Here is a 16,226-nt window from a genome sequence, read left to right on the forward strand (position 1 = left end):
ATATTGGCAATAAATATAAATCCTAATCAAATATCAATTTGATAATTGATTTATATTTATAGATCATGAGCGACATCTAATAATACATCATGACCACCCAAATGTTAAAGAGTCAAGTAAAGAATTTGACAAAACCCTTCAGTGATAAGCTTCTTAGTGTAATATGATCCTTTCAACTAATATCTCGGATATGTTATAAAGCATGGCTCAGTGTCTACTTATGACATTCCATATTAGTTCTCATAATTCATGACTAACTTTATGAATTTAAGAAATTAACTTTTCTCAAATTCATTATGCTTTGGCCAAACACTTTATACGAGTTAATCAAGAATTGAGAACAAGTGAGATACATCCCTTTATATCATTTGGGGTGATGAATCCTCCTTTGACCACTCAATCATCTTCGAATGCTTTATGACATACCTAAAAACACCCTATTTAGGCATCTAGTCGCCTTTAGACCCGTAGAGGTGAAATCAAAATATGTCATTCTCCATAAAAGATGACTTGGTGTCTCAAGTCCAAGGACTAGTTGCACGGCTATCACATGAGAACATATTCCATAGACACTTTAGTGAACTACCAAATGGATTTCTCATAGTAAGTCATGTTCAATGAACTTGTTCTTTAACAAGCACCCACATGTTATCATCAAGTATCCCATATACTTCAATTTATGTGATCAATTGCTTACTTTCCAAGTAAATAGCCTTAATGTGTATTAATCTTTCAGCATTGTGAATACCCTGTCTTGAGAATACAATGTCCAGGAACGATTTTAGGAACATGACTTTGATGCATAGTAATCTCATAATTGTAACAACTTTACAATTCTCTTACAAGATCTTTATGTTTCATGAGCTTCATCCAATTAGTACTTAATAACTCCTTATTATTGCACTAACATGAAGGAAAACCTTTATCTCATATAGTTATGTGATTAAGTATGTGTTTAGTGACAATATATATTCGTTGACCAATCCATTTGGCTCGAAAGCATATACCAATAAAATAGAAGGTTGGGTGAAGGCGAGTCCGCACATGTTTATAAAGGAACCTTGGGTAAAAAATTAGTCGTTATAAAAAAAAAAATCTGTTGAGTCCTAGTGTGAGTTCAACTATGAATTGAGGGTTATAAAGCGTTTAATGCGTAGAAACATGGGGAAGTTCATTGGTTGGTGTCTTAGGGAAAATGAATTCTTTCTTGTTTATGAATACATTCCTAACAATAACCTTGAAAGTCATCTCCATGGAAATGAAACCACACTTCCTTGGTATATTTGGTATAAGGTAGCTAAGAACTTGGTCTTGGCCATTCAGTATCTTCATGAAGGTGCAGAGAAGTGTGCCATCCATAGAGATATCAAGTCGGAAAACATATTGCTAGACAAATATTTCATTGCCAAGCTTGGTGATTTTGGAATTGCAAAGCTCAAGGGCTTAAGGACGAGTCAGACATCTCTAGGGCCATGAACTTTTGGCTACCAACCATCGGCATATTTGGAGCAACCCAGGGCTAGCAAAAAAGGAGACATGTATAGCTTTGGAATCATTACCTTAGAAATTGCATTTGGGAGAAAAACCGATCCTAATGAACTTAGTACAACTCATAATTGGATCTGGCAACTTCACCTTGCTAGCAATATAACTGATGTAGCATATGGCAAATTGCAAGGAAATTTTGATAAAGATAAAATGAAGTAGTTGTTGATTGTGGGATTATGGTGTACTTGTCTTTCCAACAGGGAAAGGCCAAATGTAGGTGAAGTAATCAAACTTCTTCAACTTGAAGCACCATTATCAAAGCATATATGCATGATCATCCAGCCCCCTTATCCTCATCACAAAGCGACCCTTCGGATTATTTCTCACTACAAATTGACACATCAGACAACGGAGATCATCTCCCGTTACAAGTTGAAGCCTCAAGACTTTATGTTGACCCTCCCTTAATAACGTCATGAAATCAAATCATAACATAATACACTAGTTTTTTGCTTGTATTATTTTGTTACTGACCTTTTTGTTCATATATATTGTCTTTTTTTTTTAATTTTTCCTTATTAAGCCAAATATTGTTCTACTGCTTGATACTGTGGAAATGGAACACCATTTCAAACGAGGATGTCAATTTTAATTACTGAATATGTGTAGGGTACAATTTATAAAATTGAAGTGGCAATGATACATCAGTATGGTTAAGGGAGTTGCTTTGATAATGTAGAGGATTGTTCTAAGAAGTAGTGTTGCAACAAATAGAGAGAGGTATGTTAAAGACCACAGAAATTAAAATTGAAATAGTTCTTGAAGTGTTACTTTTAAATTACTTTTAAATTAAAAAATCAAATCAAATTAAACAAATGACATTTACCTATCCTATTTACATAAGATAATCACCTCTTATCGGCCAAAGATTTGATCTTTCATGTATTTATATTAGATTGTCTTTCGATTATAATTTTTTTTATTTATAAACAATTTATTTACATTTTAAAAATATTTATATTTTATAAGTTAATTATTATTAAAAAATAAATATGCAAATGTATCACACTTACAATAAATATTAATTTAGGTAAAAGTAGTTAAGCGATGAAAACATAATACTACCAATTAATTTAGATATAACACAATTTTATATAAAATTAAAAATGTGATATATATATTTACTTGGAACAAATAAAAACTTTTCTATTCATTATTCATGGATTTTTTACTTGAACAAATTCTTCCTTTTTGAAAGATAAAAAAGCAAATTAGAAGTAGCAAAGAAGTAGTTGCTTAGTGATTCAAACCATGAGTCAACTAGTTTGGTTGAACTTGGTATTCAAATATGGATTATTAGTGTATTTACTACTGTATAGAAGCCCTTTATCTCTTTGTTTTCTCTTAATTTTTAGGTAATATCATTCAAACTTTGGAAGTAATTAATAAGATTTGGATTTTTGGATGCATATATATACATATCATTTATCATTAAGGACAAATATTCTAATTGCTAACGTGGAATTTGTTTCTCCTCGATTCCAAGATGAAATTGGCTCTTAGTACTTCGTTATTTGTTTTCAATAGTATTCATCTGAGAAAGGTCAACTAGGAATTTTTTTTTTATTTTTTACATTGCAGCTTCTTATGATTAATTGTATTACCCATAATTCAAAAAATAATGAAAATAGAAAACAAGATTCCAGTCTATATAAGAGCGACAAGGAAAAATGTATATATGAACCAACACTCCTAGTCTCAACAGCACTCAAAGCAAAACCATGTGATGTCATGTTAATGCCTCTTGCCAAACCTTCAGTTGGAGCGATTGAATTCAATACCGTAGATTATCAGTAGCCTGTTGGTTGGGTTGTGTTTTCAGAGCCTATTTGCCAATGGGACTCCTTGACCAAGATACATGCAGACTTAACGATCCATTTCCCATTCATCATCAACACTAGAAATGCCACTACCTATGGTCATGGCCTTACTTTTTTTCTTGCTCCTGTTGGCCATCCAATACCACCCAACTCAACAGGAGGATTTCTGGTATTATTGAATAGCCCTACCACCGCTACCAAGTCTTAAAATTAAATCTTTATGGTGGAGTTTAATAGCTATGTTAATGAGGATTGGGATCCACCAATACAACATGTTAGGATCAATAACAACTCAACATTGTCAACTGTCTGTCTCATGGGACACGTAACGGAGAACTAGCTCATATTTGGATTACTTATGATGTCACTACCAGAAACCTGAGTGTGTTCGAGACATACGATGAAAACCTTGTTTTCATAGGTAACAATGGATCCGATGAAAACTGTCCCATGGAGGGTTACAATGGGGTTTTCAGCAAGTAGAGGCCAGTACACGGAGTATAACGCCATCAAATCATGAGAACTCACTTCAAATATGGATAATGAGGTAAGCCATGGTAAAAGGCTGAAGACATGATTGTTATTGTTACAATTGTTTGGTCTTTTTAGTGGCTGGCCAAATTAGAGCCCAGTAACTGCTGGAAAGGAAAGTCAAGAATGCACCAGGAAATAATCATGCAAATAAAGAACATGGTGGCGCTTCCGCAGTTAGAGATCTTCAAGAAGAAAAATTACCTAAAACGGTTTTCAATCAAAGAACTAAAGACTGCTACCAACTACTTCGCAGTTGAAGGAAGATTGGGTTAAAGTCGGTAAACATATGTTTACAAAGGAATCATGGATGGAGAATTAGTTGCTGTAAAGAAAATATTTGCCAAGTTTATGAATTCCTTCAACAATGAACAGAGGATTTTAAAACGTTTGAGAACATTGCAACCTTGTGAATATTATTGGATGGTGTCACAAGCAAACGTCTTAACAACACATCAATCGTGGAGCTTCCAACTCATGTGCATTCTCATCCAACCCCCATGTTCACCACCACAAAGCAACCCTTTAGAGGTCACGACTCACAAGTTCAATCTGCACCAAGTGGCTATCGGGTGAGCACAAGCCTTGGGGCTTAAGTAAACCACCTTTAGGAGGCTTGGTTCAAATGGAAACCCCCAATGGTGTTGAAGGGGCCAACAACAACATTACACTTGCACAACTTGCACCTAAAGAACCAGCCAGCCGCACCAGCAGGCAAGCAACCCACCCTACATCGCTCCGATAGACTAATCACTATTTTAATGGATGGGAAAAATGTTCCAACAAGTTGGAGGTTTGAAATCATGGCAGAGGCTCCTACAAAGCTGTTAGAGAGAAAGGGGCTTTGTAAGAGGGTTCCTAAACCTATAAAAGGCACCCTTAACCAAAAAAAAAAAGCTGAATAGTGTGAGTGTGAGGGGTGCATGGGCTCACTTCCCCAAACCATAGGCAAGTTGTATGAGGGTCTCTCTTGTGTAAATGTTTTACATGTTTGTGAATATAATACTTTTTTCCTCACTCCCCTTTCTTACTTTGCTTTTGATGCATATTTCTTGGTTCATTCTTGCTTAGAAGGGAATGAAAGTTTCTAGATTAACTTAGGTGTTCCGGTGACATGTAAGGAGTGCCTAAAGCCGCATGGAGGCCTAGTTAAAATCTTTGACACATGTCAACTGGTATCAAAACCAAGAACAAGGAGAGTGGTGGCCATGTGGTGTTCGTAGTGGAGCCATGAGGCAAAAGATGCAAAAGAGTTACAACCATAACCAAAGGTGTAGGGAATTGAGCCTAAGAGGGGCGGACTAATAGCAAAGTGTGCCATAACTAGAGCTAGAGGTATGGGAAGACGCCTTGACAAGCCAAAAAGGGCAAAAGGACCGAGGCCAATAGTGATAAGATTGCTACAATGTTATGAGCCAACTTTGTATAAGATCGTGATTAGGTAGATGTGTCTAAGAGTGTAGTCATTTTGTGTCTTGCGAAAAAAGTGTTCCATTTCAAACAATGTAATAATCCTTGATAGTATACTTGTAAAAATTTATTAGCTCTTTTAAGGAGTGTCCTTTAAGGGAAATAGCATCTCCATCTCAAATAATGTAATAGTTCTTAATAGTACACTTATAAAAGTTCATTAAATCTTTAGAGGGAGTGAGCAATTAACGGAATGTTAGTTTACTTTACTGGTTAAGATATGTGTTAAGCTAGCCATCTAAGGTCAACCCTATGGCTTAATGATGGCATGGTGGTATCTTTAATCCAAATCATTCTACTTTTAACGAAACATTTTTCTTTTTTTGTGGAAATAGTGGCTGTGTATATAATGTTCGCTATGCTTTGTAATTTTGTTATTTTCCTGAACTAAGTTGTGACTATATTATCTGCTTGCTCAGATAGAGTGGAACTCTAGCTTGCGTAGAAGCATCGTCCCCAGTGTCACGTGAGCTATAACGAACTTGAAAAAAAAGGCTTACTTCATGACACGTGGTACCAAAGCTGACTTTGAGAGTACTAGCTATGTGTCACTGAAGACAATAATCTCTTATTGAAGTGGAGGAAGATGTCACAGTCCTAACGGGAAGCTATTATTCCCATATCACAAAAGATGTCCTAGTCCTAATGGGAAGCCATGAATCCCGCATCAAGAAAATATGTCATGATTTTAAAGAGTCTTGAATCTTACATCGATTATATACTAAAGTGAAATTGAGTTTTTACGAGTTGACACTATCTTCAACATGTGAGGCACCTTTTGTTGGACAAAATCGACCAATGAGTCAAAACAGCCAATATCTTGTAAGTTGGTATAAATCGTAACACATGATAGTGGAGCACAAAATCAAACACACGACCACCAACACACACCACATGATAGTGGAGCTCAAAATCAAACACACAACCCCCAACACACACCACCACAAAATCAAACACACAAAGGGGGAAGGGGGAATGAAATAAAGCCATAGTGCAAAAAAGAAAGTACCACACCTGCCAAAACCGCACAAGAGAAAGCAAGAGAGAAACTTAACATGCTGATTGCTATTAAATAATCTTTCAACTTTGTGTACAAGAATATAAAATGCATTAGATTACCGCACCGGCCCTAAAAAATTACAGGTTGCTATATCATGGTGTAAAAAAAATGGCAGAAGTCCTACTATGAAGAATGTTAGAGCCAGCGAAAAAGTAAGATTTCAGTACCATACATTTTAGTACCGTACATTTTGACTGTGCAATAACTCAACCACAGCAGACACCACTCCTTTTCCTTCCACAGAAATATCAAATCCTGGTTCTTCAACCTTTCTATTCAAAAGCTTGCCAAGTTCCCCACGCAGTTTCTGGAAATGATAATAAAAAGTAAATAAATAAACACACGTAAATATATTAGAAAAATCTTTTATAATCTTCATCCATTGCTTAGACTGGACCTGGAGGATAGTAACCTTTTTCTTTTTCTTTTTTTTTTCCCAAAGAAAGGCGTAAGAGGCATTACCTGTATCAAGTCTAATACACTCTTTGATGCAGAAAAATGAAGGTACCCTCCGAGCATCTCAATACCCTCTCCAGTTTTGCTAGGAATAAGATTACCACCAAACAGAAGCAAAGCATAATCTGATATGTTTGTTGAGTCACGGATAAAAATGCTGGTTGTTTTGACCTTTTCACTGTAAACCATGTAAGGCAGAGGGAAGTGATGAACGCCTGCATTAACAGATGCAGGATGGATATCAACTTTCCCAACTTCTTTAGTGTAGAATGCTGTACGCTTTCCCCTTCTTTTGCATTGAACAACATTTGGGTAAAGCCCAGCACAAAGGATTGCGCATACCATCTCCGAATCATGGCTGTATTTGTTGTAAGCCTGTATAAAAGTAGACATGGACTTTTAGCTATAAGTACAACCACACAGCTACCATTCTGAAGATAAAAACTAACAACCAAAGACCATGATGAAGACTGCCGGCATATGTACAATGTGGAAATGAAAACCTAATAAATCAAACATGGCCAGGGATGCTTGAAAAGGGATACAAAGGCATATCTTTAGAAAAGAAAGGAAAGGAAAGGGGGACACAGAAAAGGTTTCAGTAAGGCAAGAAAATTAGATAAGACAAAGAGCTTACACTAGCACCCCGTGATTTGTCCACAAAGCCTATGTCTGATAACAGATCAATAAACTGATTTCTCATATCCTCCATCATCTGCAAGGTCACCGGGGATAAATAATATTCCCAACAAAATGCTCTTTCTCTTCCATTACTTTTTGCATCTTTATATCCCCCAAAAGCTTTAAGAAGTGCTATGTGGTCACTACATTTAAAAGAGTGTATACTTTTCAGTTAGTAACAGGATCAAAATTAATTTTAATTTGCAATTCAAAAGGGAAAGGATGACTTAGCATAGGGGCCTAACCTGCAAGAATCACCAGCAAAGGATCTTTTTGCCGCATCAGCTTCCTCTTTCCTATGTATTGGAAGGACAAACGGGTCACGATGTGCAAGAGCAGATGCAATTGTCAAAGCTGGATTCAGGCATTGAAAAATAGCCCCCATTAGAAGCATCTTTCCTATGTTTGGGTCCAAAGGTAGAGTGCAAAGATGGCGACCTGCAAAAAAACCAGTTCAGGAAGCAGTTAGCATCGTAGGGCTGACATATGTTAGAGACTTGGAGATATTTAAAAAAAAAAAATAGATACCCAGAGGAGTAAGCTCCTCTGCATCATCCAAAGCTCCAATTGTTTTAAGAAGCTCAATTGCATTCTGAACAGAAAGAGGATCTGGTGGCTGAAGTGCCTTTGCCAAAAATGATCCCACAGTTCCAAGCTGCAAGCTTTTGATATGAAGGCATAGCTCTTGCAATGGTGTTCGGAGAATTTCAGGTAATTGATAGTCAAGCATTGCATCATGGATTAATTTTGGGTACAGTCTATAGCAAACTCCAGGTTGCACACGGCCAGCACGGCCCCGTCTCTGGTATGGTCCCACCATGTCAGAAAGAGAATCTTTGTAATGAGTTAAACTACCCAAAACATCGAATAAATACAGAGAGTTACCCATTAAATCTAGACTTTCTTGAAACTAAATGAATACCTGATGTGCTGAAGCCTTTGAAATCCACGATGGTAACAGACATGCCAGCTTGTTAAGAGCATCATAACTTGTTTCCTTCGCCTTTCCACAGTCTATAACATAGACAACATCATCTATGGTGATGCTACTTTCAGCAATATTTGTTGCCAGGACAATTTTTCTGAAAGATAGAGGTGCAGATTCAGAATTCAATAAAAGAGACAAAAGAGAAACCAAAACAAAATGATAAAAAAAAAAAAAAGTAAAACTGCACTGATCACATTAACCAGTTAATGGAAATCTACAGAAAAGAAAATTCTACGAACCCATATGTTGCAAAAATTATGGGGCCATGAATGACAAGTAGCTTACCAAAAACAGCACTTTGGCTGAGAAATTACTCCTTTCGACTTGACAAACAAAATCCATCTTTACTGTCACAGACAAGTTCCAGAATTTGTGTTCTTATAGTAAAAAGCAAGATAATATAAACATTGTTTTATAAGATTTCATCTTAAAAAAAAATTATATCAATTAATAAGAATCTAAATAAAAAATAGAATGCATCATTCTTGCTATTCAATTCAATCTACCGCAAGGGTTTAACCTATTTAAAAATGATGTTTCAAACCTGACATATAACTAAACATAGGGAAAATAAAAGGGTTTACAAGTCAAAGGGTCCATAAAAATTAGTTGTCATTATTCAACTAAAGAGCAGAAGAATCTTAGATGCCAATCTCTGTTTAAGTATCATTCCAATATCTCCTCCACTTCCTCGTAATATGAATCGTTGCTTCAGGGTAATATGATCAGAATAAGCAGATTCATGCTTAGTTCTTTACAGGACCGTTTGGTCATCGTATGGTACAAGTTCTAATTACCAAAAAATCAGCGACAGGAGATATCATCATTGTAAGGCAGTCAAGTTTAACAGTAAAAAGTTATTTTTCCTGTTATTAATCAATATAGAGTCTAGTACTATAAAATATACACTCGAGAAGAAAGGAAAAAGCTATAACGCCAGCGGCCAATGAAAATGGACACCATCCACCTTCAAGAAACAACAAACTAATAAGACAGAAACAGTACCGCTTGTTAGGGGGAGGACGGTCAAATATTTCACGCTGATTAATGGTAGGCATTGAACCATGCAGAGGAAGAACCAGAAACTTGCTAAGATCCCCAAGAAAGCTGTTTACTTTAATCTTGTCAAGGAGCTTAGAAATGTCATCCCAGCCTGTGAGGAATACAAGAATCGCTCCATCACCTTCATGGCGGCAAATATATTCAATTGCAGCCTCCACCTACAAATTTCCAGTGACAGCAACATAATTAGACATGGAGCAACAGTATATATAGTTGAAAAGGTTATTGCAAAAAAGAAATGAGAAAGAAGAAGAAAAGATATGGTAAAAGCAACAATATATATTTTCTTTCTTTTAAAAAAAAATCTTTTTAAAAAGATACTCTGTTTCACTATAACCATGAAAATGGCAGGGCCCAAAAAAAAAACAATAAGCAAAAAAACAGCCATCAATGATAATTAGAATGCCACACTACATAAATTTCCCTTTCAAGCTGGCAAAAAAAGCAAGTTATAGTATTTAGCTGACTTCGTAAGTTACATACCAGACCCAAATCAATCTGTGAACCTGACCATGCTTCAAGTGAATGTCTAGTAGATACGCTGTAATTCTTATAGTGAGAATCAATGTCAACATCCTACACAAGAAAATGCCACAATGTAATAAGTATTTAACAGAATTGAAGAAGAAATTTCCTAAACGGTAAGTGGCTTATTCATCTATTTATTGATAAAAGGTACCTATTTACATTGTCCAGATGAAAGCATTACATCCCTGGTTAATATATGCTAAACTGCTAATAAAAGGAATGTGAATTATCACAAAGAGAAAATGGAAAGAGAGAGAGAGTAAGAGCAAGCAACATATCTGAAATGAAGCTAAGATGTGCACTCACAAGAAGCACATATATTAGTAAGTATAAATAAAAGAAAGTGGAAAAATAATGTCTTGTAAAACTTACTTATTGGTGCCATAGTACGGTGTGAAAAAGCATTAAGCTAAACAGCACAAGAGTGCAAGTACTAGATTTGAAACCAGTTAGTTTGGCAAAAAACCAAAGGGTTTAGCATCCTGCTTTTGTTGGACCCCTAATTAACGACCCTGTATGGTAAATTTATGGACTATAAAAATTATTAATTTACTTCCAAAATTTTCTATCAATTAAAAATGTCAAGGAAAAAATTTTGGCAGAATGGTAACATTTATATATGTATATATGGTCCCAATTTAGTGACAGCATAACTAGGTCATGACCCTTTGATTGTATTTGTTAATTCTTTGCAAAATTTAATAGTTGCAAAGAGACTGACAATAATTGAATTTATCTTTCAATACGTGCCTCAAACAGTGCAGTTAAATTATCTTGCTTCAAATCCAGCTCTTTCCTTCTTCTTTGTGAATTGCCCTGAAAGTTGTCAAACTCTGATTTGATATTATAACGAGTTTGCTGCAGCACATCCTCCAGAAATAACTCTGCCACAGGAAAAGTCAACCACTGCATATAGAAAGTAAATGATGATGCTAAAAGATAAGCAAATACAGTTTATGCAATGAACAGAAGAAAACACAGTCCTACTTCTAAGAAACTTCACTACTGACTATACCGGTATGTGAATAGTTGGAGCATTTCCAAAGTATTTGGAGAACAAATCAGCATTGATGGTAGCACTCATCAAAACAAGACGCAAGTCTGGACGCCGAGGAAGAAGGTCACGCAAAATTATTAACAGAAAGTCCTCATTCATGCCTCTTTCATGAATTTCATCCACTAGCAAATGGCTCACACCATTTAAATCAGGGTCCTGAACCTGCAGTTTCAGTATGAATATAGAAATGAAAGAAAAAGAAGTCATAGCAGGAAATACAAGAGTTAAGTACAACTAGCTGACTGGAGGAATAATCACATCACGATGAACACAAGGCAAACAAATGCTCCAATGCTTTTTAAGCATTCCAAAAATTTACTAGCAGGATGCATTTCACTGAAGCAACCAAGAAAAATTTTTGTAATGGAGAGAAAAAACCGTGTGGTTTGATCACATCAAGACAAGCATAAAACAAACAATAGCTCTAGTTTACTTTAAGTATCCCAAAAAAAACTTTACTAGCAGAACGCATTTCACTTAAGTAACCAAGAAAAACTTTAAGTAACAAAAGGAGAAAACTGTATGATTTGTCAGTGACAGGTAAACACCATAAAAGTTCAAAAAAAAAAAAACCAACATAAAAGTTATGTCGCAGCCAAGCTACAAGTATCAGATTGCTAGCCAAAAAGAGTTTAAAAATTTCAAAGCATCACTAGAAATCTTGAAAAGAATAAACTACAAAGAAAATACCAACTTAGAGATTCAAACTTAATTTAAACAACAAAACAGGACATAATAGTACCAACTGTCTGAGTAACACTCCAGCTGTGCAAAACAAGAGTCGTGTTTGAGCAGAGCGCTTTGATTCTAGGCGAATCTGATAACCAACTGTTTCACCAAGACTCTCTCCCCTTTCCAAGGATATTCTAGATGCAACTGATATGGCAGATATACGACGCGGCTGAGTACATATTATGTTACAATCAGCACCTCGCAGACATGATATCTCCTCTTCTAAAATAAATTGAGAAAGCTGTGTTGTTTTACCACAGCCCGTTCCTCCTGAAATCACTAGAACCTGTATCATTGAATAAAATTATAATAATTATAATAATAATAATAATAATAGCATCTTATGCACTGCAAATTAAGCCAAAGAAATAAACAGAACTATTTGATTGATCTGTGTATGTAAGTCAGTACCTGAAATCTAAAAGTGGTAAATAAGCTATCTTAGCGTGATTTAACAAAGCAAGAATATTAAGAAAGATAAAGGATGAGGAGGAGGGGACAGGGAGAGATAGCAATATTGACCATGAAAGTATCCAAAATCTACAAAATGTCAAGTTCTCAGTTCCATCGTTAACTATGCTCTAGATGGCATCTTCTTGTCGTTCCTCTGGACTATGCAGGTAAAGATACTTGTGAGCTAGCCATACTTGACTTGTTGAATACTAGACCTCAACTAGTTCACTATTGAGTCAAACTTGAGCTTGAATAGTTCAAGTAGTGGATCAAGTTTGAGTTTGCGCACTTTAATACTTGACTTAACGAACTCATGAGCATAATTAACAACCTTTTTTTGCTTTAAATATTTGTAATTAATTTTATATATAATATGCAGATAAAGATAGAGCATAAAATTTTATCTTATAATTGCAATTTTACAGTAATTATACAATAGCAAAGCATTATAGAGTCACATGTTGTGGTATCAACTATTTTTTGAGTCATGCTTCAGCATGGAAAAGAAGCTTTGTTGAGTTTGAGCATGAAGTTTTCAGCTGAGTTTAAGCTTTAGCTCAGCTTGATCACACAGCAAGTGCCTCTACTCTTCTAATGATAAAATCAAGTATTCAACTCTGTTTTTGAAATTTATATGATAATTATGTCACTCATGATCCAGGTATCAAGGATCAATATAACAAATATACAACCATGTGTACAGAAAGCATATGCTTTTGAGCATATGAGCAAAATTTTCATGACCTCCAAGTTACAATAAAACATAACAAAACAACTCATGGATAACTTCATAATACCCTATAATAAAATTTATAAAATGTCTAAAAAATCATATATGCACTGATCAATTTGGAGTATCCAGCAAAAGGAAGACTCTTCTTTTCTTTCCATTGTAAAACAAATGCAAAATTACTGCAAAAACGTATTGAGTACAGAATCCACTGTGACTAGTTATTTAAGCTTCATGTTTATAAGAAAGCAACTATAATTTTACACTAGCATCTAGTCGTCAATCTCTTTTCTCCTTGTTTGGCAGAATCAAGCACATCATCAAAAAGCTAGTAACACCTAAGAAAAAATAATGCTCTCCTAATTCATGAGAAACTGGGTTTTAACAAAGTATTGGACCTGATTTTCAGTAACAGCTTTCAAAAACTCAGCTTTCACTTTGAATGCAGGTAGCTTTTCTCGGAAAGACCGCATCACCTTCACCCTATCACTTGCCTGCAAGAGATTAAATAACATGAGAAGTATTGAACCATAGCAACCTGGACCATTGGGATATATGGATGTTAACAAAGATAATATTATAACATGTTAAGATAAGCATGCACACCTTCAAATTTTCCTGCTTTTGCTTGAGTTCAGCACTGAATTTTTCCTTGGCAGAATCTGTTCCAATTGTAGAAACTGAATCAGTTCTTTTCACATCAGGCAATGGTTTTGTAGCTCCCCTACTGGATGCTACACCAGAATCATCAGCAGACCGTGCGTCCCTTGAGCTAGCCAAAAGATTTCCAACTCGCCTCTCAGTTTCTGTAGACATTCGAATCTGTACAAAAATTTGGAAAAGGAGAACTTATATGAACACTCAGTAAAAGATAATGACATTAAGGATATAGGTTGCATTAAGTTTACCTCTTTCTGTGTGGATCCATGACGTTCATCAAGATCTGCCCGATAATTTGGCAAAGGAACTTTACTAACCACAAGAGCCTTCCCTTTGTTATATGCATGGCTTTCTTTCCACAAGTACAAAATCAAGGGAAAAAAAAAGAATTTGTAAAGACTAAGAAAAATAAAATATATATATATATATAAGTAATAAAAATGGAATCACGACCATATTTACTTCAACCAAAATGATTGGGCAAAACCACTTCCAAACTAAATACGAGGCTAATTGCTAAGTAGTTATGGTACACTTACAAGTAAAGACCTAATTGGTAAGCCATATCAGAGAGAATTTGCTGGTCCGAACGGCTGAAATTTCGCCTAATTATCATCTCTTGCTCCTCTCCTTTTTTCATTTGATTTATCTTATCCCACCACTCGCCCTCATCAAGAACTTCCATCTAAACACAAACACAAGTGCATTAAAAGCAAAAATAAAGGTCTGATTGGTTCTTGCTTTTATCACTCTTCTTAAAAAGTTGTCATAAAGCAAAAGCAAACGATGAAAGATTCAATAATATTTGATTAAAAATGAGCAAATAAGTAAAACGTGACACACTGGCACTCATTCAAACACGGTAAAATCATATTTGATATTTAAGAAAAGCTAGTTTTTATAACTTTAAAGTATTCAAAATCGTTACTAGTATTTACCTTTGTAATCAAAAGCGCCAACAATAAGAACAGCCAAAGAGAAACTAAAAGAGGTATTCAGTACATAATCTCAAACAGAAAACAAAAATGACAGTTTTCGAATACCTCAGCTGCTTTTTGACGGAGGCGCTCAGCACGCCAAACGGGGTCCCACCAGCGCTGCTCACCGCCAGGTCCTCCGCTTCCACCTCCACCACCGCCTCCTCGGCGTCCCCCTCCGCGTCCGGAGTTGGGACCGCCGCCTCCTCGACGGCCGCCTTGGTAGTTAGGTCGATGAGACATGGCGAAGGAGGAAATCTGAGGTGGGGGAAATGAAGAGATCAGCGGCGTAGGCAAGAGAAAGAGGCGTTTGGAAAAGAGCAGAGTGAGGCTATTATGAGCACTAAGCAAGCGCAGGGACATGACATTTATACGAGGTAGAGAAATAATGGAGTTTTATTCCATATAGATCGCACTGTGGGAAGCGGGCGGTGGGCTGGGTTATTGCTTCCGTGTGCAAACACAGTGAACAACGGCACTGTTACCAAAATACCATTAATTTTTTTAAAAAAATTAAATATATAAAGTTTTTCAATAATTTAGGAGATAAAGTTTTTAATTTGAGTCATTTTCCAAAAGTCCATTAATTTAAGTTAGATCCACATATATGTACATCGCAGAAGATGTATAATTCAACCGTTATAATTATTTTAGTCTATGAAATGGATTGATAAGATGGTGTTCATGTATATTTAAAATATTAAATAATTAAAATAAATTTTTTAAAATTTTATTAAATATAGTAACAACTTAGTTAATACTATGACACAATCTAATAATCAACTGCTCATGTAGGTTTTAAAATGCAAATTTAAACCGACCAACATAAGGTAGACCAATTCGATACCACCGATTAGATTTTGAACCAACATTAATTAAAGTAAAAGAAAAAAAGTTTTTCATATAAGTTTGATCTTTTATCCTTTTTTATTAATTAAGGTAATTTTTTTTAGAGGACTTGAATGGCTCGAAAATTTGGGACAATTATTTTTAAAATGATTTATGGTAAGGAGTAAGTAACAGAGGCTCTGTATAATTGTAAAATAACTTATTAAAGGAATATCTTTTTAGTACAAAATATTTTTATGTTTTGTATAAATTGCTTAAAACATTTTTTATTACTTGATTTATCTTATAAAAATATTTTTTATCATGACTTATCTTTAAAAATTTTTTCTATAACGCCATAAAGATATTAACACTCCTCAATTATGCAATACATCCAAAATATATATTTTTTTAATATTAAACTATTATATATAAATAATAGTTAACTTTATTTTTTTATTTATTTCTCATCATATTGATATAGTAGTTAGTTTGTGAAGTTAATAAATCACAAATTAGAAATTAAAAGAAATGAGAAATCTTTATGTGTGAAAAACTTATTTCCTATTTATATAATTTTTTTCTTTTATTGACCTTAATTATTTTGTATTATATTAAAATTTTAGTAGTTTAGTAAAAATAATT

At 34.9% G+C, this 16,226-nt stretch overlaps 1 protein-coding gene across 2 annotated transcripts; it reads right to left on the bottom strand.

Annotated features, from left to right (window-relative positions):
* Positions 6,410-15,216, bottom strand: LOC18598419 (DExH-box ATP-dependent RNA helicase DExH1). 2 transcript variants are annotated; one of them, XM_018121997.1, is made up of 16 exons: positions 14,820-15,216; positions 14,316-14,461; positions 14,025-14,124; positions 13,723-13,938; positions 13,515-13,610; positions 11,944-12,219; positions 11,160-11,363; positions 10,895-11,050; positions 10,100-10,192; positions 9,560-9,774; positions 8,489-8,648; positions 8,095-8,368; positions 7,812-8,004; positions 7,523-7,709; positions 6,892-7,260; positions 6,410-6,736 (listed from the first exon to the last, which is right to left on the bottom strand). In XM_018121997.1, the coding sequence occupies exons 1-16, from the start codon at positions 15,114-15,116 to the stop codon at positions 6,605-6,607; spliced, it is 3,114 nt and encodes a 1,037-aa protein (XP_017977486.1). In that variant the 5' UTR covers positions 15,117-15,216; the 3' UTR covers positions 6,410-6,604. The 2 variants fall into 2 exon arrangements, with proteins under 2 accessions (XP_017977486.1, XP_017977487.1); XM_018121998.1 differs by lacking the exon at positions 14,820-15,216 and having other exon boundaries at positions 14,025-14,128; positions 14,316-14,406.

This window comes from Theobroma cacao, chromosome 5, assembly GCF_000208745.1.
Source record: "Theobroma cacao cultivar B97-61/B2 chromosome 5, Criollo_cocoa_genome_V2, whole genome shotgun sequence".
Taxonomy (NCBI): domain Eukaryota; kingdom Viridiplantae; phylum Streptophyta; class Magnoliopsida; order Malvales; family Malvaceae; genus Theobroma; species Theobroma cacao.